This window comes from Macrotis lagotis, chromosome X (assembly GCF_037893015.1).
Source record: "Macrotis lagotis isolate mMagLag1 chromosome X, bilby.v1.9.chrom.fasta, whole genome shotgun sequence".
In the NCBI taxonomy this organism is placed as follows: domain Eukaryota; kingdom Metazoa; phylum Chordata; class Mammalia; order Peramelemorphia; family Peramelidae; genus Macrotis; species Macrotis lagotis.
In genome coordinates this window covers 671,562,962-671,590,896 of record NC_133666.1, presented here as the reverse complement: position 1 = coordinate 671,590,896, position 27,935 = coordinate 671,562,962, and the positions used below count along the sequence as shown (strand labels likewise).

The 27,935-nt window shown below is 38.2% G+C and overlaps 1 protein-coding gene across 6 annotated transcripts in view; it reads right to left on the bottom strand.

Moving 5' to 3' along the window:
- CCDC63 (coiled-coil domain containing 63) overlaps positions 1-27,384 on the bottom strand; it is a 64,349-nt gene extending 36,965 nt beyond the window's left edge. For 4 of the 6 annotated variants that reach the window (XM_074205673.1, XM_074205675.1, XM_074205674.1 and 1 more), the window contains exons 1-4: positions 27,285-27,384; positions 19,338-19,415; positions 18,062-18,237; positions 14,893-15,082 (exon numbers count right to left, since the gene is read on the bottom strand). In XM_074205673.1, coding sequence (XP_074061774.1) covers positions 14,893-15,082; positions 18,062-18,237; positions 19,338-19,346 — 375 coding nt within the window. In that variant the 5' untranslated portion in view covers positions 19,347-19,415; positions 27,285-27,384. Of the gene's footprint in view, positions 1-14,892; positions 15,083-18,061; positions 18,238-19,337; positions 19,416-27,284 lie in introns of those variants that run through there. The other 2 variants (XM_074205677.1, XM_074205678.1) reach the window with 2 other exon arrangements.
- Between the last annotated feature and the right edge of the window lie 551 nt (positions 27,385-27,935).

Sequence of the window (27,935 nt, the reverse complement as noted above, 5' to 3'; positions counted from 1 at the left end):
TGTTTTGCTCTTTTTTGGTTGGGAAATGTAGCTCTAATGTCTGTGTAGAAGCTTCATTTAAAGTTGCACTGGGAAAAGCTCTGGGAGCATGCTAGCTTCACACCACCATCTTAGTTCTGTCCTAGAAGTCCTCACTTCTTAATTCTGACAAAATTTCTTTTCAAGGTATCTCAGATATTAATAATAACTGGGTTGGTATTTTGAGGAGACTGGAGGTGGCCCAGAGCTAGGATTTCACTGGCCCAAGTAGTTCCTAAATGAAGTTCCTTCTATTCATTTAGATAGGTATGTTCTTTGCAATGTATAGTCTGAGATAATTGCCTGGGGCCACCACTAAAGGTTAAGACTCCTTGTCCACAGCATCCATGATAGTATTATTCTTTTTTTATGATATTTTTTCCATTCATAGTTTTCAACATTTATGCTTTTGTAAGTTTTTGAGTTCCACATTTTTCTCCCTCCCTTTCCTTTCATCTCCCCATGACAGCAAGTAATCTAATATAGCTTATATATGTACAATTATGTTAAATATATTTCCATATTAGTCATTTTGTGAAAGAAGACTCAGGAAAAAAGGGAAAAAATGAGAAAGAAAAAAATGTTAAAAGGTGAAAATAATATACTCTGGTCTGTATTCAGATTCCCAAGTCCCCCCAGACTTAAATGACATTTTCCGTCACAAGTCTTTTTAGACTTGTTTCTAAAGCCAGATTTGTGTCAGGTTTTCCTAATTCTGGTGTCATTTCTCTACACACTAGCCCTAGAGAACTTAAATTTTTATATCCCTGGACCTCCTGTCCTAATGTCCTGATATTGGTTGGGGGTAAGGAAAAGTCCAGAGCTAACCCACCATATCCAGACCTACCATCTCACTTTTTGCCATTCCTTTATGCTGCTTTCCTCACCCCTTTCCATCCTAGAACCATAATCATATCAACTGTGCCATTGTTCCTGTAGAGGCCATGCCAGTCTATTGTCCTATAGTTTCACTTAACTTTACTACTCCTCCTCCCCCTTTTTTTTTTTTGATACTAGGTCTTCCCAATTCACTTAGTCTGGAAACGTAGTGGGCCCCCACTGCTGATTGCCAAGGGAACTTTGATCTGCTCCATTTGTGGGGCAGGGGTGGTATGTAGTTTGTCGATCCTTGAGCAGCCTGACATCCTCCTCCCCCACCCTCCAGGGGAAGGGAACTCATCATGTTGTTGTTAGACAATGTGGACACAAAAATCAAGAAGCTGTGCAGGGGCAGCTAGGTGGCACAGTGTGAGGCGGCTAGGTGGCACAGTGCATAGAGCACAGGCCCTGGAGTCAGGAGGACCTAAGTTCAAATTCAGCCTCAGACACTTAATAATTACCTAGCTGGGTGGCCGTGGGCACTCCATTGCCTTGCAAAAACTAAAAAAAAAAAAGCTGTGCAGCCTCAACCTCCCTGGTGACATGGATTATATTAATGCTACTACCACCACTTTCCACACCAAAGGACACCTCCCTGGTCAAAACAGTCTTTTGTGTGTTGTGTTTCCTATTGAATGTAAACCTTTGAGGACAAATTTGTCCTCTATTTTGTACTTCTATCTCCAGCAACTAGCATCATTGACACATAGTGACCTCTCATTCTCATAGGGTGACCTTTTATTTTCATCCATGTCTCTAAACTCACAAAGTCCCTTACATACACTATTCACAACAAAACTAGGTGGCAGATGCTACAGTATTACCTCCTCTATTGCAGGTGAATAAACTGAGGCTCAGAGAAAGAATTTGTCCAAGATCATGGAGTAAATGTCAGAGAGAGGACTGGAACCTAGATCTTTCAAGTCCAGTCCTTTATCTACCAGCCATGGGGGAAAATAAGTTGTAGAAATTTAAAATCACTTTTGCCTTTTTGATTTTGCCTATATGATCCACACACAAAATAAGAAAAGAAACAGAGTAGAAGTGGAATTCAAACCAGAATGTTTCAAGGCTTCTATCAATAGAAAGGGAAATTCAGTACTGAATTCCCCAGAATGACTGTTAAATTGGAAGGCATCTATGCAACTCAGGATTTTATTTTTGCCTCATGAATCTGGTGGCTGGTTTGCAGACAGTGCCAAAAATGGTCCTGGAAGTGGGATGCACATTCAAATCAATTCAACAAACAAATGGTAGCCACTCAAAACCTTTAAGGGAAGCCTGTAGTAAACAATTCTGGTGCTTCTCTCAATATTCCTGAGTTAGCAAAGTTTTGTGAACACCTCCTCACAAATACCTCCTGATTGCTTTCCTTGTTTTGTCTATTGTGTGAATCACAGATTCTTGACAAATACATTCCTAATAATCTTCTGTTAAAGCCCGGTTGATAAATCTTGATTGGAGCCAGCCCTTATTATCCACCTGCAGACAGGGATAAAAGCCCCATGTTGTACAGGTTCAGCCAGCGGCAAATACAATGGCTTTGCCTGTGGCCATAACCTATGCTATAGCTACAGGCAGGTAGTCAATAATTCATCAGCAAGCATTTATTAAGCCCTTACTATAAGCCAGGCTTTGTGTAAGGGCTGGGGATACAGTGAAAGGAAAAAACAGACCCTGCCCTCAAGAGGTTTGCCTTCTAAGAAGGGAGACAACATAAAAACTACTATGTACAAACTGAACAGCAACAAAAATAAATAAATCTTACACATATATGGATATGGATATAGATAAACATATAGATCTAGATATAAATATATAGTATGTAGAAATAGAGATGGAGATACTGTAAATATATATAGATATATAATAAATTGGAAATAATTTCAGAAGGGATACACTAATATTAGGAGTAATCAGGAGGGGCAGTTAGGTATAGTCCTGGAGTCAGGAGGACCTGATCAACTGTGTGACCTTAAGCAAGTCACTTAACCCTGATTGCCTCAAAAAAAAAAGTGATCAGTGATTTTTTGTAGAAGGTAGGATTTTGGCTGGCACTTGAAAGAAGCCAGGGAAACCAGGGAAGCCAGAGGGCAGAGATAAGGAAGGAGAGTCTGCCAGGCATGGCAGACAGTCAGAGAAAATGCCCAAGAGGCTGGAGATGGAGGATCCTGCATGAATTGTGGAATCACAGAATCCTAAGGAACTTCTGAGTCGAAATGGTAGCTGAGAGTTCTCTGTACAACATCCCCACACCAGTTAATGTCCACATTGTCTAGATAAAATTCATGGATCAGAAATATTGGGTTCATGCTAACTCTTCCTTTGTGCTAGAATGTTCAAAGTGATGTGTTCCAAGCCTGTCAACTGCCAAATGAAGTAAGTGAAGCCTACTCAGAGAAGGGAAGGAAATTGCTCAGAATCACCCAGTTATTAAATAAGCAGTAGTTTTATTAGAATTCAGATCTTTCATTTCTGAATCTGGAGGAGTAGATGACTGATATTCATTTAGTGACATTGGAAGCTTTTATGTGCTCTGGGTATAGAGGTTAAAGAGAGAGTCGTGGTTTGAGGACAAAAAGAAAAGATTTAGAAGAATCACCATGAAAAATATGATAGGGAGGAACCATAGCTATGAGATTTTTAATATGAGTCATTTAATATTGCCTCTGGACAAACTTCTTACCATACTGAATATATTTTACAGAAAAGGTTTCCTGGCATTATGGTAACCAAAGTGTTAAAATGGTGAGAAGGTAGGTATCAAACACAGGCTCTTAGGCTGCCAGTAGCTATCCAGAGTCAGGGGCCAGTAATAGATTAAAATGTAACTAGGAAATTTAAAAAAAATGTAATTAAGAAATATTTTAGCAAAATAATTAAAGATACAATAGAACATAGATAATGTTGATATGTGGTTTTCTAATTCAATATGCAGCCTTCTAATATTTAGCAGCCCCTCTTTCTATTTTAATTTGGTCCCAGTCGTCCAGACAATCTCCAGCTTAGGGCACAACTATATCAAATAGTTTATGAGAAACTAGGAGAACTTTTCTTCCATTCCCTGACTTTGCACAGCCCTTCCTTACTTAAATCCAATTCTCTTGCAAGTCTTGGCATCACCTTCCTGATTGCATGATCCACTTTGAGAATGAAGGACAAATACCAACAACAACCCTGACTTGGAAGGGAAATGTAGCACCCTTCTAAGGACTAATTGCTACTTAAGTGGGGTGGTTTGGCAAAAGAAGGGAGGAAAAAGAAAGAAAAGAGGATAGTGAATAATTATAGCTATTGTTAAGAAATAGAAACTGGAATCCCAAAGAGAAGCGAGAAACTTTGCCTCCAAAATATAAAAGAGACACCTTAAGGGGGAACGACTACTTGTGCATTGGGGACGAGGACTTTGTGGGGGGGAAAGGAAAGATGGCACAGGGAGATGGACTGGGGAATACATCATAAGAAAACTGGACTAAGAGGAGCCATGTGACCCAGGAAGGAAGCTTGAGCTGGGCTGTGAATGTGTGATACTTCAAATTCCCAGAACTAAAATGAGTTGTATGGGACAATAAAGTTACTGAGAACAATTCTGCCAAACAAGCATCTGGCGAAAGATCCATCTCTATTCAAGGCATCATAGTGTTGTAGATAGGGCTTTGATCTTAAAAACAGGAAAACCTGGGTTTGAATTGTACTTCAGAAACTATTACCTAGACACCTCAGTTTTCTCATCTGTAAAATGAGAAGGTAAGACTCAATGATATATTTCCAGTTTCCTTCAGTTCTCAATCTAGAATCGTTCCCATCTCACAAGGCTATTGTGCCTAGACAATAAGGTGGTACAATGGATAGAGCACCAAAAATGGAGACAGGAAGATCAGCATGGGCAAATCACTTAAATTCTCATAGTCTCAGTTTCCTCATCTGTAAAACCCAGGTGATAATAATAGCACCTACGTGACAGGGATAAGGATTAAATGAGTTAACATATAAAAATACTCTATAAGCTTTAAAGGGATGTATAAATGTTGGTTATTAAAATCACTTTTAAATTGTAAATGCTATAAAAATAAAAATGTTCCATTAACCTGTGACCCTGGGAGGGGAAACCGTGAGCCAAATCTTAGGTTCAAGGTCCAACACTTAGAGAATGAATTAATTCTCCTTACTGTAAGTCCCACGGGTAAAATCTTTTCTCATTTAAGCTTTCTCCTATAATTAAACTTGCTGCGTGGTCATGAAATAAATTCACAGAGTTCTTGAAATTTATGAAGTGTTTTTCTCCATATATTGGAAAAAGCAAATAGGACAAGAATCATTGGTTCCATTTCACAAAGTCAACAGAAAAGTATAACTTGCTCATGGTCACACGACTAGTGAACTTTGGAGCTAAGGATTTCCACCCAGGGCTCCTGATTCCCAGTGTAGTATTCTTTCCACTCCAGCTGAAGTATCTAACAAGGCAGTCTTGGACTCATAAATCTGAACCAGAATAAAATGTGATTAGGAAATATTTTTAAAAAATAATAGTGCAATAGAATTTAATTTTTGGTTTTCTAAGTAAACATCTAGCCTACAGGGGTCCTTATACATGACTGGGTGTTATTAAATCAGGATTCAAAAGCAACAATTTTCAGTATTTAGGTATATAAAGTGTTATCTATGACAATTTATAGAGTTTTCAAAATTCTAAACAGGTCATTGATTCATACAACTCCTGTCTCAAAATTTTAATTCTATGTATTTTTATTGCTTTTCCTTATTGGGTCTACTATCATGACATAAAATTTAAAATAAAATCTTTCAAATTATAAGAATATGGCATATGGGAGAACAGTAGAAAGACCATTGGCTTTGGAGTCTGAGGTCCTGGGTTCAAATCCTTTCTTAGTTATTTACAGTCTATGTGACCTTGCTGTCCCAGGTTGGTTCCCTCCTATGATTTTCCCTCAGTTTCCTCATTTGTAAAAGGAAGGGACTGGACTAGATGTCATATGATACAAAAAAAAGATGAATTGACTTTGGAGTTAAAGGGTTTGGGTTCAAAGTCAACTACTGATACCATCTATGTGACACTTTGGGCCTCAGTTTTCTAATCTGCAAAACGGGGGGATTAGACTAGTTGCAAAGAAGTCTTTTTTAAATTTTTTTTTTAGGTTTTTGCAAGGCAAACGGGGTTAAGTGGCTTGCCCAAGGCCACACAGCTAGGTAATTATTAAGTGTCTGAGACCGGATTTGAACCCAGGTACTCCTGACTCCAAGGTCGGTGCTTTATCCACTATGCCACCTAGCTGCCCCGCAAAGAAGTCTTGCAACAAGTCACTTGTGACCAAGACTCCCTCAGTCTCAATTTTCCTCATGTAAAATGAGAGGGCTAGACTAAATCAGAGATTTCTAACAAGAATAATTAGCATTCATATAGCTCCTGTTATGTGTCAGTCACTTAATAAATATCTCATTTGATCCTCACACCAACCCTGAGAGACAGGTGTCATTATTATCACTATTTTACAGATGAGGAAAAAGAAGTAAAGAAAGGTCAGGTGATTTGTCTAAGGTTACACAGCTGGAACATATTTGAGATTGAATTTGAACTCTGGTCTTCCTGACTCCAAGTTCTAAACTCTGTGTACTATGGCACTTCCTAGTTCTCTTAACTTTTTTGAGTAAAAGACCCCTTTGGAAGTCTGGAAAATCTTTCTCAGAATCATTTTTAAATCTATAAAATAAAATACTTAAGATTATAAATCAGAAAAAATTCTGTTGAAACATCTAAAAAATCATTTCAAGCAAAGTTTACAGATCCCAGGTTGAGAATCGCTAAACAAGATCCAATGTAGTACAGGAGAAAGAAGCCTGGATTTGGATTCAAATCTCACTTTTAACATTACTAGCTATGACAGGAAATGCCTGGTAATTTCTTAAGCTCTCCCAGGTTTCTCTTAGAATAACATTAATCAAGCTTCTAAATGGATTTTGGAGTGACAGAACCTACAAAAAGAACAGAGTGGAGCATCATCCAACAAGGCTTGTCTCAGGTGGATATGAGTATGTTCAGGGCAGGGAACAAAAAATCCGTGCACAGACATGAGGGCAAGGTGAGGATCAACCAGAGGTTCTCAGTTACAGGAGAGATCTCCAGTGGAGGCCCCTACAGTCCAGTTCAGCAGGTCAATGGCACAACAGACCATCTGGGAGAACTCCAACATAATACCTCACACCCCCATTCAGCTGGCCCGACTAGACTGGATGACCAACAAGCTGCTAGAGTTCCCAAACTCGACAGTCTAACCCAGTGAAGAAGCTACCAACATTCCCAATACAAATGGCCCAGAGAGCAAGTAGCTGGCATTCCCAACAAGGTTGGCTCCAGGCCAGTGAGCCTGCCTCTAGGGCTTTCAATATGAAGATCTACAAGCACACCCCTCCACCAACACAAGAACTTTAGGATATTGTCCAGTAATAAAACTCAAAATGAGTAAGAAAGGTCAGAGAAAAGCAAGGTCTATAAAAAGTTACCTTAGAAATAAAGCTGGACAAAACACCATCTCAAAAGAGGATAGCAGAGAAAGCACTACATATAAAACTTCAGAGGAGAATATTAATTGGTCTCCAACCCAAAAAGAGTTCTTGGAAGAGCTCAAAAAGAATTTTAAAAATCAATTAGAAAAATTGGGAAAAGAAATGCAAGAGAAATTCAACATCTTGCAAAAGGAAGTATAAAAATTGACAGAAGAAAACAAATCCTATAAAAATACAATTGGCCAAATGAAAAAACAAATGGGAAAAGATAACAGATCCTTTAAAAATAAAATTGCTCAAATGGAAAAGAAGAGGCAAAAGCTAATTGAATAAAATAATTCTTTGAAGAATAAGCTGGGGCAAGGAAGAAGAAGAAAAGGAAAAAGGAAAGGAAAAGGAAGGGGTCTGACAGAAAGGGGGAAGATTGAGGGAAATGATATTCAGAAGCAAAACACTGATGAGGAGGGATAGGCTGAAAGGAGAAAGAAAAGTATAAAGGGAGGGGAGATAGGATGGAGGGGGGAAAAGTTAGCAATTATAACAGTGACTGCGAATGGGATGCACTCTCCCATAAAACAGAAGTGAAGAGCAAAGTAGATTTAAATACAAGATGATTGTATATAACATGATGTTTAGAAACACATTTAACACAGAGAGTTGCACACATAGTAAAGATAAAAGGCTAGATTGGAATATATTATACTTCAATTAAAGTGAAAAAGGCAGTGGTAGCAATGCTTATCTCAGATAAAGCAAAAGTAAAAATAAATCTCATTAAAAAAGAAGGAAAGAAACTATATCTTCCTAAAAGGTACCATAGATAATGAAGTAATTTCAATATTAAACATGTATGTGCCAAGTGGTATAGCATCCAGATTTTTAGAGGAGAACTTAATGAATTACAGGAGAATATAGACAGTAAAAATATTCTGGTGGGGGACCTCAACCTCCCTCACTTGGAATTAAATCAATCCAACCAAAAAATAACTAAGAAAGAAGCTAAGGAAGTCAATAGTGTTAGAAAAACTAGATATGATAGAACTCTGAATAAAACTGAATGGGGATAGAAAGAAATATAACTTTTCTTCAACATTACATGGCACCTTGCCAAAAATTGACCATGTATTAGGGCATAGGAATCTCTTAATCAAATGCAGAATGTCAGAAATATTACATGCATCATTTTCAGATCATGATGCAATAAAAATCATGTGTAATAAAAGACCATGAAAAAATGGACTAAAAATTAATTGAAACTAAACAATCTAATTTCAAAGAATGAGTAGATCAAAAAATAAATCATAGAAATAATAACTTCATTCAAAACAATGACAATAAGGAGACAACATATCAAAACTTGTGGGATACAGCCAAAGCAGTTATTAGGGAAAATTGTATATCTCTAAAAATTCACATGAATAAAATAGAGAAAGAGAAGATCAATGAATTGAATATGCAACTAAAAAAAAGGACAAATTAAAAATCCCCAATTAAATAACAAATTAGAAATTCTGAATCTCAAAGAAGAGATTAATAAAAGTCAAAATTAAAACTATTGAACTAATAAATAAAACTAAGAGCTGGTTTTATAAAAAAACAATAAAATAGATCAACTTTTGGTTAATCTGATTAAAAGAAGAAAACCAAATTACAATATTAAAAATGAAAAAGGTGAATTTACCACCAATGAGGAAGAAAATAGTAATTTAGAGCTAATGTACCCAACTCTATGCCAATAAGCTTGACAATCTAAGTGAAATGAATGAATATTTACAAAAATATAAATTGTCCAGATTAACAAAAGAGAAAATTAAATACTTAAAAAACTCTACTTGAGAAAAAACAAATTGAACAAGCCATCGATAAACTCCCTAAGAAAAAATCTCCCAAGCCAGATGGAATCATAAGTGAATTATAACAAACATTTAAAAAACAATTAATTCCAATTCTGTATAAACTATTTTAAAAATAGGTAAAAATCAGGCGGCTAGGTGGCACAGTGGATAGAGCACCAGCCCTGGAGTCAGGAGTCCCTGAGTTCAAATCTGACCTCAGACACCTCAGACACTTAATAATTACCTAGCTGTGTGGCCTTGGGCAAGTCACTTAATCCCATTGCCTTGCAAAATCCTAAACAAAAATAGGTAAAAATTTCTTCTATGATATCAACATGGTGCTGACACTTAAATCAGGAAGTGTCAAAACAGAAAAAATTATAGACAATTTCTCTAATGAATATTCATGCAAAAAATTTAAATAAAATATTATCAAAGTGATTACACAAGTTATCATAAAGATAAAACATTATGATCAGGTAGTATTTATGCCTGAAATGCAGGATTGGTTCAATATTAGGAAAACTATCAGTGTAATGGATTATATCAATAACAAAACTAACAGAAATCATATGATTATTTCAACAAATACTAAAAAAGCTTTTGACAAAATACAGCACCTATTCCTATTAAAAACAATAGAAAGCATGGGAATAAATCAATGTTTTCCTTAAAACGATAAACAATATCTATCTAAAACCATCAACAAATCATATATGTAATGGGGATAAGCTAGAAGTATTTCCAAAAAGACCAGAGGTGAAACAAGGATGCCCCTTATCACCACTACTGTTCAATATTGTATTAGAAATGTTAGCTTTGCCAATTGAAGGAATTAGAGTAGACAGTGAAGAAACAAAATTCTCACTACTTGCAGAGGATATGATGGTATACTTTAGAGGACACAAAAAATCAACTAAAAAACTACTTGAAACAATTAGCAATTTTAGCAAAGTTGCAGGATATAATCAACAGCATTTCTATACATTACCAACAAAGCCCAGCACCAGTGATAGAAAGAGATAATACGTTTTTCATGGACAACATAAAATCCTTGAGAGTCTACCTGCCAAAACAAACTCAGAAACTATATTCAAAACAATTATAAAACATTTTTCACATAAATAAAAATAAGATCTAATTAATTGGATGAATGTCAATTGCTCATGGGTAGACTGAACTGATAAAAATGACAATTCTACCTAAGTAAAATTACTTACTCAGTGCCATAGCAATCAAACTACCAAAAAATTATTTTAAGTTAGGAAAAATAGTTACAACATTCATATGGAGAATCAAAAGCTTGAGAATATCAAGGAAATTAATGAAAAATGCAAAGGAATGTGGCTTAGCTTTACCACATCTAAAATTATATTATAAAATATCAGTCATCAAAACTGGTACTGGTTAAGAAATAGATTATGGATCAGTAGAATAGATTAAGTACAAAAAATCCCAGGAATATATGACTATTGTACTCTACTAACTCAAAGACTTTAGCTTCTGGGATAAGAAGTCAGTCTTTGATAAAAACTGCTGGGGGAACTGAAAGATAGCATGGCAGATACTAGACCTGTACCAAGAGAAGGTCGAAAAGGGTACAAGTTATACATAAAAGGTAATCCCATAAGCCAATTAGAAGAACAAGGAATAGTTTATCTGTTAGATCTATGGAAAGGGGAGCAGTTTTGACCAAAAAAAGAGAGATAAAGAACATTATGAAATACAAAATGGATAATTTTGATTGCATTAAATTGAAATGTTTTTGCACAAATTCAATGCAACCAAGATTAAAAAGTATGCAGTAAGTTGGGAAACAATTTTTACAGCTAATGTTTCTTATAAAAGATTCATTTTCTAAAATATAGAGAGAGTTGAGTCAAATTTATAAGAAGACAAATCATTCCCCAATTGATAAATGGTCAAAAGATATGAACGCTCGGTTTTCAGATGAAGAAATTAATAGTCATATAAAAAATGCTCTAAATCGTTATTGATTGGAGAAATGCAAATTAAAACAACTCTGAGATACCGCCTCACATCTATTAGATTGCAAATCTGACAAAAAAAACGGGAAAATAATCGAGTTGGAAGAGAAGTGTGAAAACTGGGATCCTGATGCATTGCTGGTGGAGTTGTGAACTGATCCAACTTTTCTAGAGAATAATTTGGAACTACGCCCACAGGGCAATAAATCTGTGCATACCCTTTGATTCAACAATGCCATTACTAGGTTTGTATCCCAAAAAGATCACAACAAAGGGTAAAAAGATCTTTGTGTGCAAAAATATTTATAGCAGCTCTTTTCATAGTGGCAAAGAATTGGAAATTGAAGGGATGCCCATCAATTGAGGAAAAGCTGAACAAATTATGGTATATGAAAGTAAGCGAGCACTATTTTTCTGTAAGAAATCATAAGGAATGGGGCTTCAGAACTTGGAAAGACTTGCATATAAGCTGAGGCTGAGTGAAGTGAGCAGAACCAGAAAAACATACACTAATAACAACATTGTGTGATGATCAACTATTTGCTCATCTCAGCAGTGTGATAATCAAAGACAATTCTAAAGGACTTGTGATGGAAATTACCATCCACATCCAGAAAAGAAACTATAAAGTCTGAATGCAGATCAAAGCTTACCATTTTCATTTTTTAAAAATGTGATTTATATACTCTAGGTTTTTTCCCCTCTCAGTTTTTTCTTTTTGATTTGATTCTTCTATCACAATATGATTAATATAGATATATGTTTAACATAGTTATACATGTATAACCTATATTAGATTGCTCTCCCTCAGGGGGAGGGGGTGGAAGGGAAGGAGGGAGAAAAATCTAAAACTCAAAACTTACAAAAATAATGACTGTCTGCAACAATCAGGGACAATTTTGGGCTATCTACAATGGAGAATACCATCTGTATCCAGAGAAAGAATTACGGACTTTGAACAAAGACCAAAGACTATTACTGTCAAATTAGGGAAAAAGCATCATATTATTATGTAATTTTGCTATCTCATACTTTATTTTTCTTCCTTAAGGATATGATTTCTCTCTCATTACATTCAACTGAGATCAATGTATAACATAGAACCAATGTAAACACTAACAGACTGCCTTCTGTGTGGAGGGAGGGAAAAATTGTGAAACTCAAAATAAATCTTTCTTTAAAAAATGACTGTTGAAAGCTAGCATTGCATGTAGTTGGAAAAATAAAATATTTTGTAAAAAATTACTAGCTATGGAACTTTGGTCAAATCATTCATCTTCCCCAACTTAATTTCCCCATCTGTAAAATGGGAATGGTGGGGGGAGAACTAAATGGCTGCCAAGTTTGTCTCCAGATTTTGTAATTATATAGAACAGAGTCTTCATTTTTCTTTGTAGCTAGGAGACAAGTACCGTCATCTCCTCTACTCTGGCTTTGTCCCATCCTGAAAGAGGACTTCAGTGTGCAGCATTTTTTGTACAAGAAGGAAAAGCAGTATTTCATACCGTTCGTAATCAGACTCTCCAAGTCCAGGTTTCTCGTCCAGGAAAACTGACGACTCAGCAAGTTTGCTGAAGACTCTGGTGATTAAATTCTGAAGTTTATCCCCTGGAGCAGTTCAATGCTTGTGCTCCTGGGATATTCTGAGTAATTACAGTGTCAGCCAATAAGAGATGTTGGCAAAGACTGCAGCAAAGAGAGAGGGCTATTTTTTCCTCTTAAGCCAGCTGTGGTTCCCCAACCAGCCTATTATTTCTATGGTAAGATAAAAATAATAATAGAGACCATTTATATAACATTTGCTTTATGTCAGACCCTTTGGTAAGTGCTTTATAATTACCATTACATTGGATCCTCACAACAAGCCAAGGGAAGCAGGCTATTATTATCCACATTTTGCAGATGAGAAAACTGAGGCAGACAGGTTATATGACTTGACCTTGCATCTAAGTGACCTAGGGCTAGATTGTGAATTCAGATCTTCCTGACCCAAATCATTATGAGTTATTAGCTGTGTGACTCTAAGCAAGTCACTTAACCTCTCTTTGCTTCATTTTCTTCATCTGTAAAGTGGAAATAATAATGACATCTGTCTCTCAGGGCTGTTGTGAGGATCAAATGAGATAATATTTATTAAGTGCTCCACTTCACCCTGTTTGCTTCGCTTCCTCATAGATAAAGTGAGCTGGAGAAGGAAATGGCAAACCACTCCAATATCTCTGCCGAGAAAACCCCCAAACAAGAAGAGTCAGATGTAACTGAAAATAACTGAAGGACAACACCGACTACTTCTTGAGTCAAGACCTGCACTCTACCCATTGTACCACCCAGCTGCCACTGCCTAGGAGAGATGCTTCTCCAGACTCCATGCCACTCCTCCGAGTTGGAGAACCCAGGCTCAGTGCCAAGGGGAATCTGAATAAATATACATGCTCTGAGATGGAGGTCCACAGTCAACCACATGATGGAAAGGGTTGGATTAAATCAGAAGTTTCAATAAGAATAGCCAGCATTTACCTGCTAATTATGTTTCTCTTGAGTTGAGAAGATTCCAAGAGTCTTCACAAGTTCAGGTTGGAGGACACCTTGAAAGTCACCTCATCCATCCCATCATTTTGGGGACAAAGAATTGGAGGCTTTGGAGAGAGGAAGTGAGCCTACCCAAGTCACAAATTTAGAACTATGCGGAACCTTAGTGGCCATATAATACAACTTTCACAATTTACAGATGAGAAAATTGAGACTCGGGGAAATTACCCTGTATTGGGAAATCAGCACCAAAAGAGGATTTGATCCCAACTATTCTGGCTCCTAAGCCAAGGCTCTCTCTACTGCATCATGCTGACTCTAGTAAGGGACTGAGAGAAGATTTGAACCCAGGTTCATTGATTCCGAATCTGGGCCTCTTTCCATTATGGCACTTTGCCCAACCCCTGCATTTGACTGGGAAGGAAATTGGGGTCTACGGAGGTTAAGTATGACCACAATTCCACAGGGCTTAAGTAGCAAGATTCTAACCCAATATTCTGATACTACAAACAATCATCAAACCTGAATTGAAGTCCTACTGTGCTATTTTACTAGGGTTAAAAAGACAAAAATCAAATAGTCCCTGAACTCAAAAATTCTACTGACTTCTGAAGGTACCTGTTTTTCATTTTTCAGAAGGCCTAATTCCTCTTTTCACTTGCTAACAAGCCTAAGGCATCTTATAATACACTCTTTTCCATCCTCTGATCTTCATCCATCTCTTGCGTTTTTATCTCCTTTGTTGAGACATAATTATGGCGGAAACTACAATCAGTTGCAGACACATGAGAGTTGATTGAGAAGATTCAGTGCACAGATAGTGCAAAGTAGGTTTAGAAGTAGGCAGGTTAAAACTGGGAATTTTTTGTGCCTTGGTAAAGGGAAAGGGGAGTTGAAATTAGTCCTGTATTGTAGTTTCTTATTTTAACTCATTATCCTTGTTAATTAGGTATTAAGCATTTCAAATTTTTCATTTCGGGACAAAGTACCCATTGCCCTGCCCTAGTTACAGTTCTGGAATAGGTCTTTCCCCAAATCATCTTCAGTTCCTTTCTTCCCGTTCCCCCATATCCCCATCCCTATCGATAGGTCCTGATTATCTGTTAAGGAAAAAACTGCACCTTATCATCCAGTTCTGTTAATAGGGATTTCATTGCCTTAATTAAAGCATCATATTCATTCTTGGTTTGTAGCAAAAATTTGAGTTCGGTATAATTTTTATCATCCATCTCCATATTCTTGGGTGATTTTATAAGACTCAAAAGCAGCATAATCTCATCTTGCTCCTCTTGTAAGATATTTATCTCTTTACTGTTTAAAAAAACACACAACATTATGTGATAAATCTTGGGTATGTTGGTTATTTCTTTATCATAGATCTTAGAGGCAATGTGACTTCAGAACTAAGGCCTCTGACAAAATATGGATTGTTAGTACTTTGTACTGATCTAGGGAACACTATAGGGATAGAGGTCTCAGGTAAGGGACTGACCCACATTGATGGAGGAAGATTCTTTATCCAGAAATTGCACATGCCAGTGAAATCATAGATTCATGGCTATCCCTGATCCATAGGTTCTTAAGAGCTGGGAGGGATTTAATTTTTTATTTAAAATTTTATTTTTCCCTCAATTACATGTAAAAACAATTTTAATATTTTTTCAAATTTTGAGTTCCAGATTTTCTCCCTCCCTTCCCTACCCTCTTCTCTAATTGAGAAGACAATTTGACATAGAATATACATGTGTGATCATGCAAAACACATTTGTGTGTAAGACCTTCTGTGAAAGAAAACACAGACCAAAAACAAAACACACACACACACACACACACACACACACACACACACACACGCAAACAAAAAGAAAATAGAGAAAAAGTATCTTCAATATGCATTCAGACTCCACTAGTTTGTTCTTTTGGAAAGGCGACACCTTTCATCATATTTCTAGAAGGTCTTTAAATATATTCTAGTTCCATTTCCTCATTTTATAGACAATCAGTTCCCCAGAGAATAGAGATTACACTGGGAGTAGATATCAGTCAGAATTTGAACTCAAACTATTTGATTCTAAACATACCACAGATTTATGAAGAAGTCATGAATCTATGATTTGTCTGTGGAGGAACTCCCTCCACAAACACTACCTGGTGACCTACCTATGATTTAGTAACTAAAGGATTTATAGGAGGATCAGAGATTAAGGAGCTTGGACCCATCTATAATTTAGTACCTGCCTGGGGGGGGGGGGGAGTTTTGCTTTGTTTTGTTATTTTTTTTTTGTCAAGGTAATGTAGTTAAGTGACTTGCCCAAAGTCACATAGCTAAGTAATCATCAAGTATCTGAGTTCACATTTGAACTCAGGTTCTCCTAACTCCAGGGCCAGTGCCCTATCCACTGCAACATTCCTTCTAGTTCTTAAACTGAATGCCTGAAAATTCCATTTGCTACTGATTTTTCATAACAAAAAAAGGCATTTCCATGGAATAGTTCCCTTTCCATCCCATGGGAATCTGATGGTGTAGGGTCTGTTAAAGACACTGAGAGTGAATTGATCTCTCTGAGCTGCAATCAGTCTTTTCAGAGTGGGAAAGAATGTTAACAGCCATCTAGGGCAACTTAGACCTGAACCAGAATTCATTCTCTGAGAAGTACTCAACTCCCTCTGCTTGATTATCTCCAGTGAAAAGGAAACCTGCTTCCTCCCAAAATCCATCTTTCTACCTTTCTCTTTTTCTTAGTTTGGGGAATATTTTCTGACACCACTTAAATCCCTTTCATTTATATATCTTGGCATACAAGATGTCATAGTCCTCTTCAAGAATGAAGGACAGGGGCAACTAGGTGGTGCAGTGAGTGGAGCACTGACCCTGGAGTCAGGAGGACCTGAGTTCAAATCCAGCCTGAGACACTTAAAAATTACCTAGCTGTGTGACCTTGGACAAGTCACTTAACCCCATTGTTTTGCCAAAAAAGAAAAATCTAAAAAAAAGAATGAAGGACAAATAATAGCAACTGCAATTTTCTGACCTCACAGTTAAATTGCCCCCTGCCCAGTTCTTCTCTCTAGGGACAAGAAAAATCCCTCTTCCCTTTGGAAGAATGTTTGAAGACAACTTTTATCAAAACTCTAAAAAACAATTCTTGCATTCCTTCATTCCATGATGGAGGAATTGATGGGGGAGGGGGACACTGAAGAAAAGTCCTTTAAATCCAGAAGGGTGTTTCCCCCATTGTTCTGTAATTCCTTGTTCACAATACAAACTGAATCAACTTCAAGGACAATTTCAGTTACAAAAGAGATGGAGAAAACACTGTATGAGGGGAAAATCAGAAATTTGAAATATTTATATCACTTTTTTTTGAAGTGGCAAAGAATTGGAAATTAAAAGGGTGTCCATCAATTGGGGAATAACTGAACAAGTTATAAAATATAAATGTTATGTAATACTATTATTTGATAAGAAACTATGAATGGTCAAACTCTAGAGAAGCATGGAAAGAATTACATGAACTGATGCTGAGTGAAGGGAGTAGAACAAAGAGAAAACACAGAACACATTAACAACATTATTGTGCGATGATCAACTATGATGGATACATCTCCTCTCAGCAATTCAGGGATCAAGGACAACCCTGAGAGACCTGGTGTGGACAATGCCATCCACATCCAGAGAAGAAATCTACAGAGTCTGAGTGCATTCTAGGTTCTCTTTTATAAAAACTTCTTTTATGTTTTTCCTTCCTTTCTCATGGTTTTTTTCCTTTCACCTTAGTTCTAATTCCTCTTTCACAACAGAGCTAATATGTAAACATGTTAAACATGAATGTACATGTACAATTTTTACTAGAGTAAAAAATGGGAAGAGCTGGGGAGGGAATGGAGAGTGGTAGAAAAAAGTGGAACTCATAAATTTGCAAATGAATGAATATTGAAAAACTACCATTGCATGTAATTGAAAAAAATAAAATTTCAGTTAAAAACATAAATAAAACCAAGATTTGAGTAAAGCCACTGGTTGAGCTGGACCAGAAGGGAGTCCACCTGGAGTTCAGTTGTTTCTGTTTGCCAAAGAAATACAAGTATTGGAAGTGCCCCCCTTCATTTTGCAGCCCTGAAGCCAAGGTCCACCCACCCTAGCTCCAGCTCTGGCTATCATTCTCCCTCCACATCTTCTCTTCTCCAGTCTCAGCATTTCCAGTTCCCTCAAGATTTTCATAGGTCACGATTAAGACTACATTCAAGCAGTAGTTGCCCCCTTGGCCACAAAGTTCCTAAAGAACTCACCACTGGGTCATTATCTGCTGCTGAGATTTGGAATTAAAAGATTTCCGTTGATCCACCATCTTCTTGAACTGCTGTTGCAGTTTCCGTAACTCCAATTCAGCCATCTTTCGTTCCATCTTCTCTTTCTCAAAATATTCTTGGGAATTACGTGAAAGGTTTCTCCTTTTTTGTTTGGTCTTGGAAGAGGCAAAAGAGAGTAATGAATGATCCTTTCCCAATGACTGAAATAAAATAAAAGAATAAAAATCCCTACCAGAATTTTCACTTTTAATGAGACCCAAGAAAGGGAGTCAAGATGAAAAAAAAATTTCCTTTTACTTATTCCTCCAGATTCCCTCTTTTCTCTCTTTTCTCACTGCCTTCAGTAGAAGAGGGGAAATGAGGGGGTCAGAGGGTGGGCAAGAGAAGAAAAGAAGCTGAGGAGAGAATCAAGCAAAGGGACCCAGTTGGATATTTGGTAGAAATAATCAATTAATCAACCCAATCAAAAAGCACTTGTTAAGGGCCCTACTATGTGCTAGATACTGTACTAGAGACTGAGGATAAAAAAGACAAAAATGCAACCATCCCTGGCTTCAGGGAATTTATATTACACAAGGAAAAACATCATATGCTTATTTGAGAAGATTTTTTTTAGAAAGAATGATATTGACTCTATCCATAGAAAGCCTAAGGAAGACTTTTTCCTCATCCTGCTACATCTCAGACCCTGACTGAAGACCTCAAAGGTTGTCCTAAAGTTGTAAATGGACCACCTTTTACCCATGGCTATCACAAAGCGTTTTGCACTTAGAGCAAGGGTTCGATTCTTAACCTTTTTGGTATTGTGAATATTTGGCAGTCTAGTGAGGCCTCTTTTCAGAGCTGTACTTGCAAATAATAGAAGAAAGTGTTCAATTTCAGTTAGAGATTTAGGAAAAGAAAGATGTTATGTTTTCCTCAGTAAATAATGGAAAGAAATGCTCATTTTCAGTTAGATGTTTAGGAAAATGAATATGACATTTTTTCCCCATCTAAGTTGACCATTGTTCTAAAATCTACCCTTGGATGGCTAAGTTAAGAACCCCTGATTTAGAGATTGGACCACTTGGTTGGGATAGAAATCATAATAATTTACTTAATCATGTCTTTGTTCATTAATTGAAATCCAAACTCCCTCATTAATTTCCAAATAGCTCCCCTACCTTATTGGTTCCAAAAATAAAGATGATGTCAATTATTTTTTCTTACAAAAGTATCCTCATTACTGGGGTTTTCCCTCTCCCTCCCTATTTACCTGTGGCATTTTGAAGATATCTCACTTTTCTTCTGCACAAGGAATGTGGCAGACTCCGGTAAAAATCCTCTCAAGATCCTGTTCAATGGAAGAGAAGTCAGTATTAAGAAGGATCCAATCAGGTCCAGGTCTAGGGTTGACTTCTTGCCTACCCTCTCTCCTTCTACTCTTGATTGTCTCAGTGTTCCCCATGACTCCTATAGAATACAAAAGGGGCACACTTTGATCAATATTGGGCTGAAATTTGTTCATCTTGCTGAGTTTATTATTATGGAGAAAGCAGATGGTTCTGTAGACCTCTGGTACCAGGGATCCCACAAAGAAGGAATGTTCACATGTTACTTGGATAGGACCAGTGGGACACATGCCAAGCAGGCCAAACGCAGAAGGGGTTAATACAAAACTCTTTTCTGCTACTAGTCTAATTTTCTTCTGTGGGTGTTCATTTTTCTTTCATTTAAATCTGCTGCCAACCAACCCAGATCATCATTGTTACAAATATCTGTATTCAGATCACATTTTGCCCTTATATAATCTGAGGAGCTCAAAGACGTAATAATGCATTCATTTCTCATGATTCTGCGAGGCTCTGACCTTCAAATTCTGACTTTTATAGAATAGCAGAAATCTTTCAGAATCTCAGAGACGCATCAGAGACCTTGGGCCCCCATTTGTACCTGTTCAAGGATCCCTTCAGGGTAGAACATTTATCATAAGAGGTAATTCCCCTTTTGTAGTCTACCAACTCTCCAACATATACCAAAAGGCAACAAGAAGTAGCTCAAGGAGAACTGGATGGGAAATCAGGAAAACCTTGATTCAAATCCAGTTTCAGATGGTTGCTACCTATGTGACCCTGGGCAAGTCACTTAACCTGTTTGCCTCAGTTTCCTCATCAGTAAAATGGGAATCATAATTCCATTTAAATCCCAGAGTTGTTATAAAGATCATATTAGAGAATCATAAAGTGCTTAGCACAATGCCCAATATATATTAGACACTATATAAATACTAGTCATCATTATTATTAATGGAATTTGATGCATGTCTAAATCTCTCAGTATGGCATCAACCATAAGGTAGTTTTTCAGGGTCCCAGAAGCAGGTCTTCTAGTGTCTTCCATATGGACCATCAGATGTGGTCAGGGAATGCACATTCCATTATTTATTACAAGTTTCCCTGACATGAATGTTCCCAATGCCCTCAAGGTTCAAACTCCCCTTTGTAGAAATACTGAGACTAATATTAAGAGAGCTGTCTACTCTCCCACCTATGGTCTTTTATTTTCCTGATGACCAGCTAAAAATCAGTCTTTTTGCATCTTTCACCTATTTCTGTAGCTTCTGCCTTTAGGAGGGGCCCAATCTCTTTACTCTTCCATGTTGCAACTCCTCAGTTTGAACAGAAAACTCTAATGCCCTTCCCTACTGAATCTTATCTTCTTCAGGATACGCAAGTATTTCTAAAGCAGGCTTCCCAAACCAAGCTTTGCAGCAGCCCCCAGACAATCTCCGATTATCCAAAGGGGAGTTTAGAAATTGTCAAAGAATTGTCAGGAAAAAAAGAATAATTTCAATTCATTTTAATTTAAAAATACTCATATCAAGAGTAATTCTGGATTGGGATACAAATGGCCTGGGTTTGAATCCTGATTTAGGATCTGTGTGATCTTGGGTAAGTCATTTTCCTAGAGCCTCAGTTTCCTCAGCTATAACATGGGGAGAATAGGCTAGACACTTTATGATTCTCTAATATGATCTTTATAACAACTCTGGGATTTAAATGGAATTATGATTCCCATTTTATTGATGAGGAAACTGAGGTCCCTTCCCATTTTAAATCTACGATCCTATGAAATCAAACCACAGTTTCTGAGTGTCCAGAAATCAGAAGAATTCCAAAGGTTATCTTCATTCCATTTAATTAATCAATCAACAAAGGTTCCTGTTCTACTGCAGGAACTGGGCTAGGAACTGGAGATGAAAAGAATAGAAAATAGTTACAAATAGCAATATGATAATTTTTAAAATTTTTTTTGCAAGGCAATGGGGTTAAGTGGCTTGCCCAAGGCCACGCAGCTAGGTAATTATTAAGTGTCTGAGGCTGGATTTGAACTCAGGTACTCCTGATTCCAGGGCCAGTGCTCTATCCACTGCCTCACCTAGCTGCCCCCAACATGCTAATTTAAGGAAGGAGGGACTAGCAGCTAGAGAGAATCAGGAAAGGCTTCCTGGAGGAGTTGGCATGGAAGCTGAATTTTAGAGAAAGCTAAGGATTGTAAGGGACACTACATTCCAGACAAAGAAGAGATGGGAGACAAAAGATGGAATATCCTGTTATGAGGACCACCAGGCAAAGCAGGTGTCTGATCATATGCAAAGGAAACTAATGTGCAATAAAGTTATTGAATGAAATTTGAGGATCCTCTGAAAGTCAACATAGCATCATTATCAGAGAAGGAGATAAAGGAACAGATAATGTTAAGTAGCTATTGTATATTGGACAGAATATTAAGCCCTTTACACATTTAATTCTCAAAACATTCCTGGCTGTTATGATCCTTTTTTATTGTTGAGAAAACTGAGGCAGACAAGGTGAAGCGACTTGCCCAGGACATACAGCTAGTATCTGATCCAGTGAAAAACTCTTTGATCTTGCCCAATGAAATGCTAACAAGAGAATGGCCAATCCTGACTCCGCAGTCCAATGAATACTCCATTCCCTTGACCTTGTACCCTAGCCTAGTGTGGTTAAGGTTGGGGATTTTTACCTCCTGAATACCAAAAACAAAACAAAAGAAAACAAAAACCAAGGAATTTGGAGCTGGAAGAGCCAGGTTTGAAGCCCTTGTTCACCATTTATTCCCTGTAGGACCTTGGGTAAGTCACTTCTCTTTTGATGAGTACCACAAGGAAGATGAAATGTTTTCAATACTTAAATTGAGATGTCCAAAGCAGGACAAATGCCCCCCTCATACCACCCATCCAGAATACAGGATTCTTTGCTCAGAGGGCAGGCTGTGGGTGGTACATCAAACCAAATACAGCCCTTGCATGGGAACTGATGTTTGGTCTGTGTTTCACTGAGGAGAGACCATTAACTGGAAAATCATCTAAGAATAGGGGCAGCTGTGTGTGGTTTAGCAGAGAAAGCCAAGCAAAATAGGCAGACTCCAATTTTAGGGAACAGATATATTTGAGATAAAATAGAATTTCTATAAATGGAATCATTTTAAGTGCTTACTTTTTTTTAGGTTTTTTAGGGGTTTTTTGCAAGGCAAATGGGGTTAAGTGGCTTGCCCAAGGCCACACAGCTAAGTAATTATTAAGTGTCTGAGACCGGATTTGAACCCAGGTACTCCTGACTCCGGGGCCGGTGCTCTATCCACTGCACCACCTAGCAGCCCCTAAAAGTGCTTACTTTCTAAAAAAAATTCTATTAGAATTCCTTTTGTAAACTAAATCATCTCCCCTCCTCACTGCAATTTATGTAAACCCACATTATCCTGATGTGGTAGAGACAAACTTTGACGGTTATCTGTTTGAGGGTCATTGTTAGCCATTTCTCAGATTCTGAAGTGCAATTGAACAGGTAGAACATGAAGGTGGGGTCTACCAATCAATTGAACAGACTTTATTAAGCAAGTGCCATGTCTGAAGTGCTGTACTAGATGCTTTTGGAGATATAAACAAACTAGTCTCTGCCCTCCAAAAACTTACAGTCTCTTGGAGGATACAACTATAAGCAAAGTAGTACAAATTTTTGTGTCGTGTGTGTGTGTGTGTGTGTGTGTGTGTGTGTGTGTGTGTGTGTGGAGCACACATTTGAATAGACAGAAGAGTACTAGGGGAATCAAGAAAGGCCTCCCAAAGAAGAATGGAGTTAAAGATGCTGAGAGACAGACAGGATTGAGAAGAGAAGTGTAGACCCAAGAGATGAAGTGGGAAAATGGAATCTCAAATGGACCGGTTTGCCTGGAACAGAAATAGTATAAAAAGAAGTTATGAACCAGCAGGATTATTTAATAAAATATTTATATAATAAGTAAAATCAAGGGAAGTAAAGGAATCCATCATCAATTACAGGAAAGCTTCAATGCAAAGCTGAGGAATGGATATTTTATCCTGGGGACCAATTAGGAGGCCCTGATTATTCCTAAGCAAGATATGACTTGTTCAGACCTTGGTAGCTGGGTACCTGGTCAATCAGTCCACTCTCATTTTTGAGCACCTGCAATGTGTTTGGCTATATTTAGAACTGAGGATTCAAAAACAGCAAAAGATAGTCTCTGTTCTTTAAGTTCAGTCTATGGAAGAGACAACGTGCAAACAACTATGTGTAAATAAGATATGTGTTTTTGTGTACACACAGACATATATATGCATCTATGTGCATATATTTTTAATATAGACATAGTTGTTCAGTTTTTTTCAATCATGTTTGACTCTCCTTAACTCCATTTGGGTTTTCTGGGCAAAGATACTAGAGTGTTTTCTCTAGCCCATTTTAAAGATGAGGAAACTGAAGCAAACAGGGTTAAGTGACTTGCCCACAGTTACACAGCTAGTAAATGTCTGAGATGTATTTGAACTCATGAAGTATTTGAAGTAAATGTCTGAGACTGTTTTTGAACTTTTTGACTGCAGGTCCAACACCCTAGGAACTGCACCAATTGATAGATAGATAGATAGATAGATAGATAGATAGATAGATAGATAGATGGTTAGATAGACATTAGATAAATATAGAGATATACATACATGATTAATTTGAGTCATCAACAGAGGGATGACATCAGCTTTAAGGAAATTTGAGGGGCAGATAGGTTGAAATGGAGGAGACTTGAGAACTCCAATTAGAAGACTGTGTCCTTTGTGTTCATATGAACTAATGTGAATGGCCATGCAAGATAAGAGAAAGAGATGAATTCGAGAGATTTGTGGAGGTGGAATAGAGAAGACTTGGCAATAATTGGCTATGAGGAGAACTAAGGGAAGATCAAGGATAATTCCATAGTTGCCAACCTGGGTGGCCAGAAGGATTGTGGTGTCCTCAAAAGAAAAAGGAAAGTTGAGAAGAGATTTGGGTTTGGTGGGGAATGTTTTAAATCAACCCATTAATTTAATGTAGGGAATTCCTGATAAGGAAATATCTTCTATTAATACAAATGGGCCCCTGCTCTTTAGGGTTGCCTGGGGTAGAAAATAAAGTTGCTGTGACTTGCCCAAGATGACCCAGTCAGTTTGATAAAAAGCAAGACTTGATCCCAAGTCTTCCTGACCCTCTTATCAACTTTCTAGCCACTAAACTGCCTTTTGGCGGGGAAAGAAAAACTGAGTTGTATTTTAGATATATTGGACAAACACTGAAGATGAATCAGGAACTAGAATTTCTTTGGAAGAAGAAAAAGAGCCATCTGAATGGTTCAAGGGAGATCATATAGCACTTTCAAGATTCCCAATCACTGGCATAAAAGTCCATTTCTTGAGCACCTGTTCTAGGGATGCTATGGGGTCATGAACCTCAGAACATCATAGAACTTCAGAATAGTCCAATATCACACCAATCCAAAGGGAAATGGAAAGATACCTTATGAATATAAATGAATCCCAGTGAATTACCAGGGGAAAATCGTGTATTATTTGGATCCAAGAAGGGGTGAAAAAGTTATTTTCAATGACATTGGAAATCCGAAAAGGAGGTGGTCTGGAAACATTGAAGAATAACCAATGGACAAACAAGGTGTTCCCCTGCTAATACATGGAATATTCAAAGGCCAATCATTTTTCAGTTGTGTCTAGTTATTAATACCCCATATGGAATTTTCATGGCCAACATAGTGGATTGATTTATCATTTCCTTCTCCAACTAATTTTAAAGATAAAAAACTGAGGCAAATGGGGTTAAGTGACTTCTTCAGAGTCACTCGGTAAGTGTCTAATGCCATATTTGAACTCATGAAGATAAGCCTTCCTTATTTCAGGTCCCCTGTACTACAAAAGCCTTTCAAAAGACTTAATTTGTGAAGACCCTTTGTGGAGGACAATATGAATGGGCATGCAGGATGACAATAGCTTGATGAGTTGCTATCTGCACTATTACACTATTACTCCTGAAGTAAACCAGAGGGTACTGTCTTTTTTCTAACCCATCTAGGGACTATATTGCAGAGTTCAGTTCTTTCTAACTTTCTTAAACTCATAGCTTTCATTTTTTGTCTCGGCTTTTCTAAAACTTTTAAAGTTCCACTATTTTTTTTTTTTTGAGAATGAGGTCCCATGGGACAGCTAGGTGGCACAGTGGCTAGAGCACTGGTCCTGGAGTCAGAAGGACTTAAGTTCAAATGCAGCCTCAGACAATAATTACCTAGCTGTCCCAGGAACCCAAAATCACCAAGTTTTTCACTAATAGAAAAATACCTTCCTTCCACAGCCCCCCATAGCTTCAGAGGCTACTGCTGCTGTAGATCTGGTTGGCGGGGGTGGGGGGGGGGGGAGCCTAGTGCCTCTGGGGATAGCCTATTTCATATCTAGATAAATCTAATTATCATGAAGTTCTAACTTCCCTAGAATTGAAGTCTGCCTCTATATACCTTCCTTTCAGTTCTGCCCCATAGGGCCAAGCTGAAGAAGTCTAAACTATCTTACGCACAGATTTCTTGCCCCTTCTCCCCTCCTCCACACTACCCAAATAGCACCAAGTTTTATTTTCTCCAGGTTCAACATTTCTCTTTTCTTCAGTCCATCCCCATATGGCCCTGCCTTTATTCCCTCCCCACATGTTTTGTCTTATCTACTTTTTTCCCTTAATAGACAATGAACTAAATGAGACCATGTCTGATAACCATCCTTGTGTGTCTGCCCACCCTCTAGCGCTCAACACTTCAGAAACACCTAAAGATACATTTGGTGAATGGATCCCATAATCCCATGTCCTTTGAAAAACAGTCAAGATTTATACTGGAAGAGGCCTCAGTCATTTTGCAGAAGAAGAAACGGAGGTCAGAGAAATGAATTGACTTACACAAAATCAGCTAGGCAGTATCGGAGGCAGAGTTTGTGCATTTGTTATGGACCACAAATCTTTTTGTTGTTTTTGAAAGGCAATGGAGTTAAGTGATTTGCCCAAGATCACACAGCTAAGTATTAAGTATCTGAAGTAGGATCTGAACTCAGGTCCTCCTGCCTCCAGAGCTGCTCCAGAACCCAAATCTAAAACTGGAAAGTACCTCAGAGTCTGTCTTGAAAAAAGTTCCTCTTTTTGCTGCTGTCAGTACAGATAGATTAACAGTAGACATCTAAGCGGTACAGTGACTACAGTGCTGACCTTGAAAGTCAGGGAGGCCTGATTCAGTCATTAGCTACAGGACCCTGGGCAAGTCACTTAAATTCCTCTGCCTCAGTCATGTCTGTAAAATGGGTGCAGCACTAACACCTTAGGTCTATGATATATGCAAAGCATTTGCTTATGTAAGACTAGTTATTCGATGAAGTGACTTGATCAGCATTTAAGTGAGGTAGGATTTGAATTCACCTCCTCTGATTGCAGAAGCAAACGTTACAGCATTTTGCTTCTTGGAGGGGTGAGATGGGGAGCAAGTTGCTAAGCCCGGAGAATGAACAGCGACGCCGTTCCAAGGAGATCCTACATTCAATGTTATCCCAGATGTTTACACTTTGGAAGCAGCTTCCCCTTTCCATGCCTCAGTTTCCTCAATTATAAAATAAGGGCAGGGTAGGTCGAATGAGCTCTAAGATCCTTTCCAGATCTCGAATAGCGGTCCGTGTGATCCCAGAGATCTGGGAAGGAGATTTGATTGGGGTCGACCCTTCCCGCTCCCGCCCAGAGCATCACTGTGCGTCCATAGGGCCGGCCACCTGTGAACTTGATGGGGCACATCTGGAGGCTGCGGGGTCCGGGAGCTGGGGAGCTGGGGGTGCACTTACGAGGGATTGTGGGGAGGGGATGGACTGCCGGTCTGGATCTGGGATCCCGGCGCGGGCGAGGAGCCCCTTCTTCACTGCGGAGGTGGGCACTGTCGCTACCTTCTCCTGGAATCTGGGAGGTTCTCTGGGGTGGGGCTGGAACGGGGTGCCTTTGTGACTCACGAAGGACATTCCCTGCCTCTGGGCCAGAGGGAGGATGGGGAAGGGAACCCCCTCCACCCTCACCCTGAGGGATCCCTCTGCTAACTAGCCTTCTGTCTAGTCCTGGAAGGGAGGTGGAATGGGAGAGACAAAATTGAAATGAGCAGACTTAAATCTCAACTTTCATACTTTCCAACCCTAGAACACAGGGGCAAATAAAATGGGCATATCAGGAAGGTAGCGTGTTGCAGTGTAAAAAGAGTGCTGAATTTTGGAGTCAAAGACTCCAAGAGAATATTGGCTTCTGACATCAGAGGATCTGAGTTCAAATATCCCATCTCTTGTGAGACCTTGGGGCAATTAACCTTTATGGGCCTCAGCTTCCCTCTTTGGAAAATGAGAGACATGGATGTTATGGAGTTTTATTGTTCCATAAGAAACCAAGAATGGTCCAACCTTAGAGAAGGTCGGAAAGAATTACACAAACTGATGCTGAGCAAAGGGAGTAGA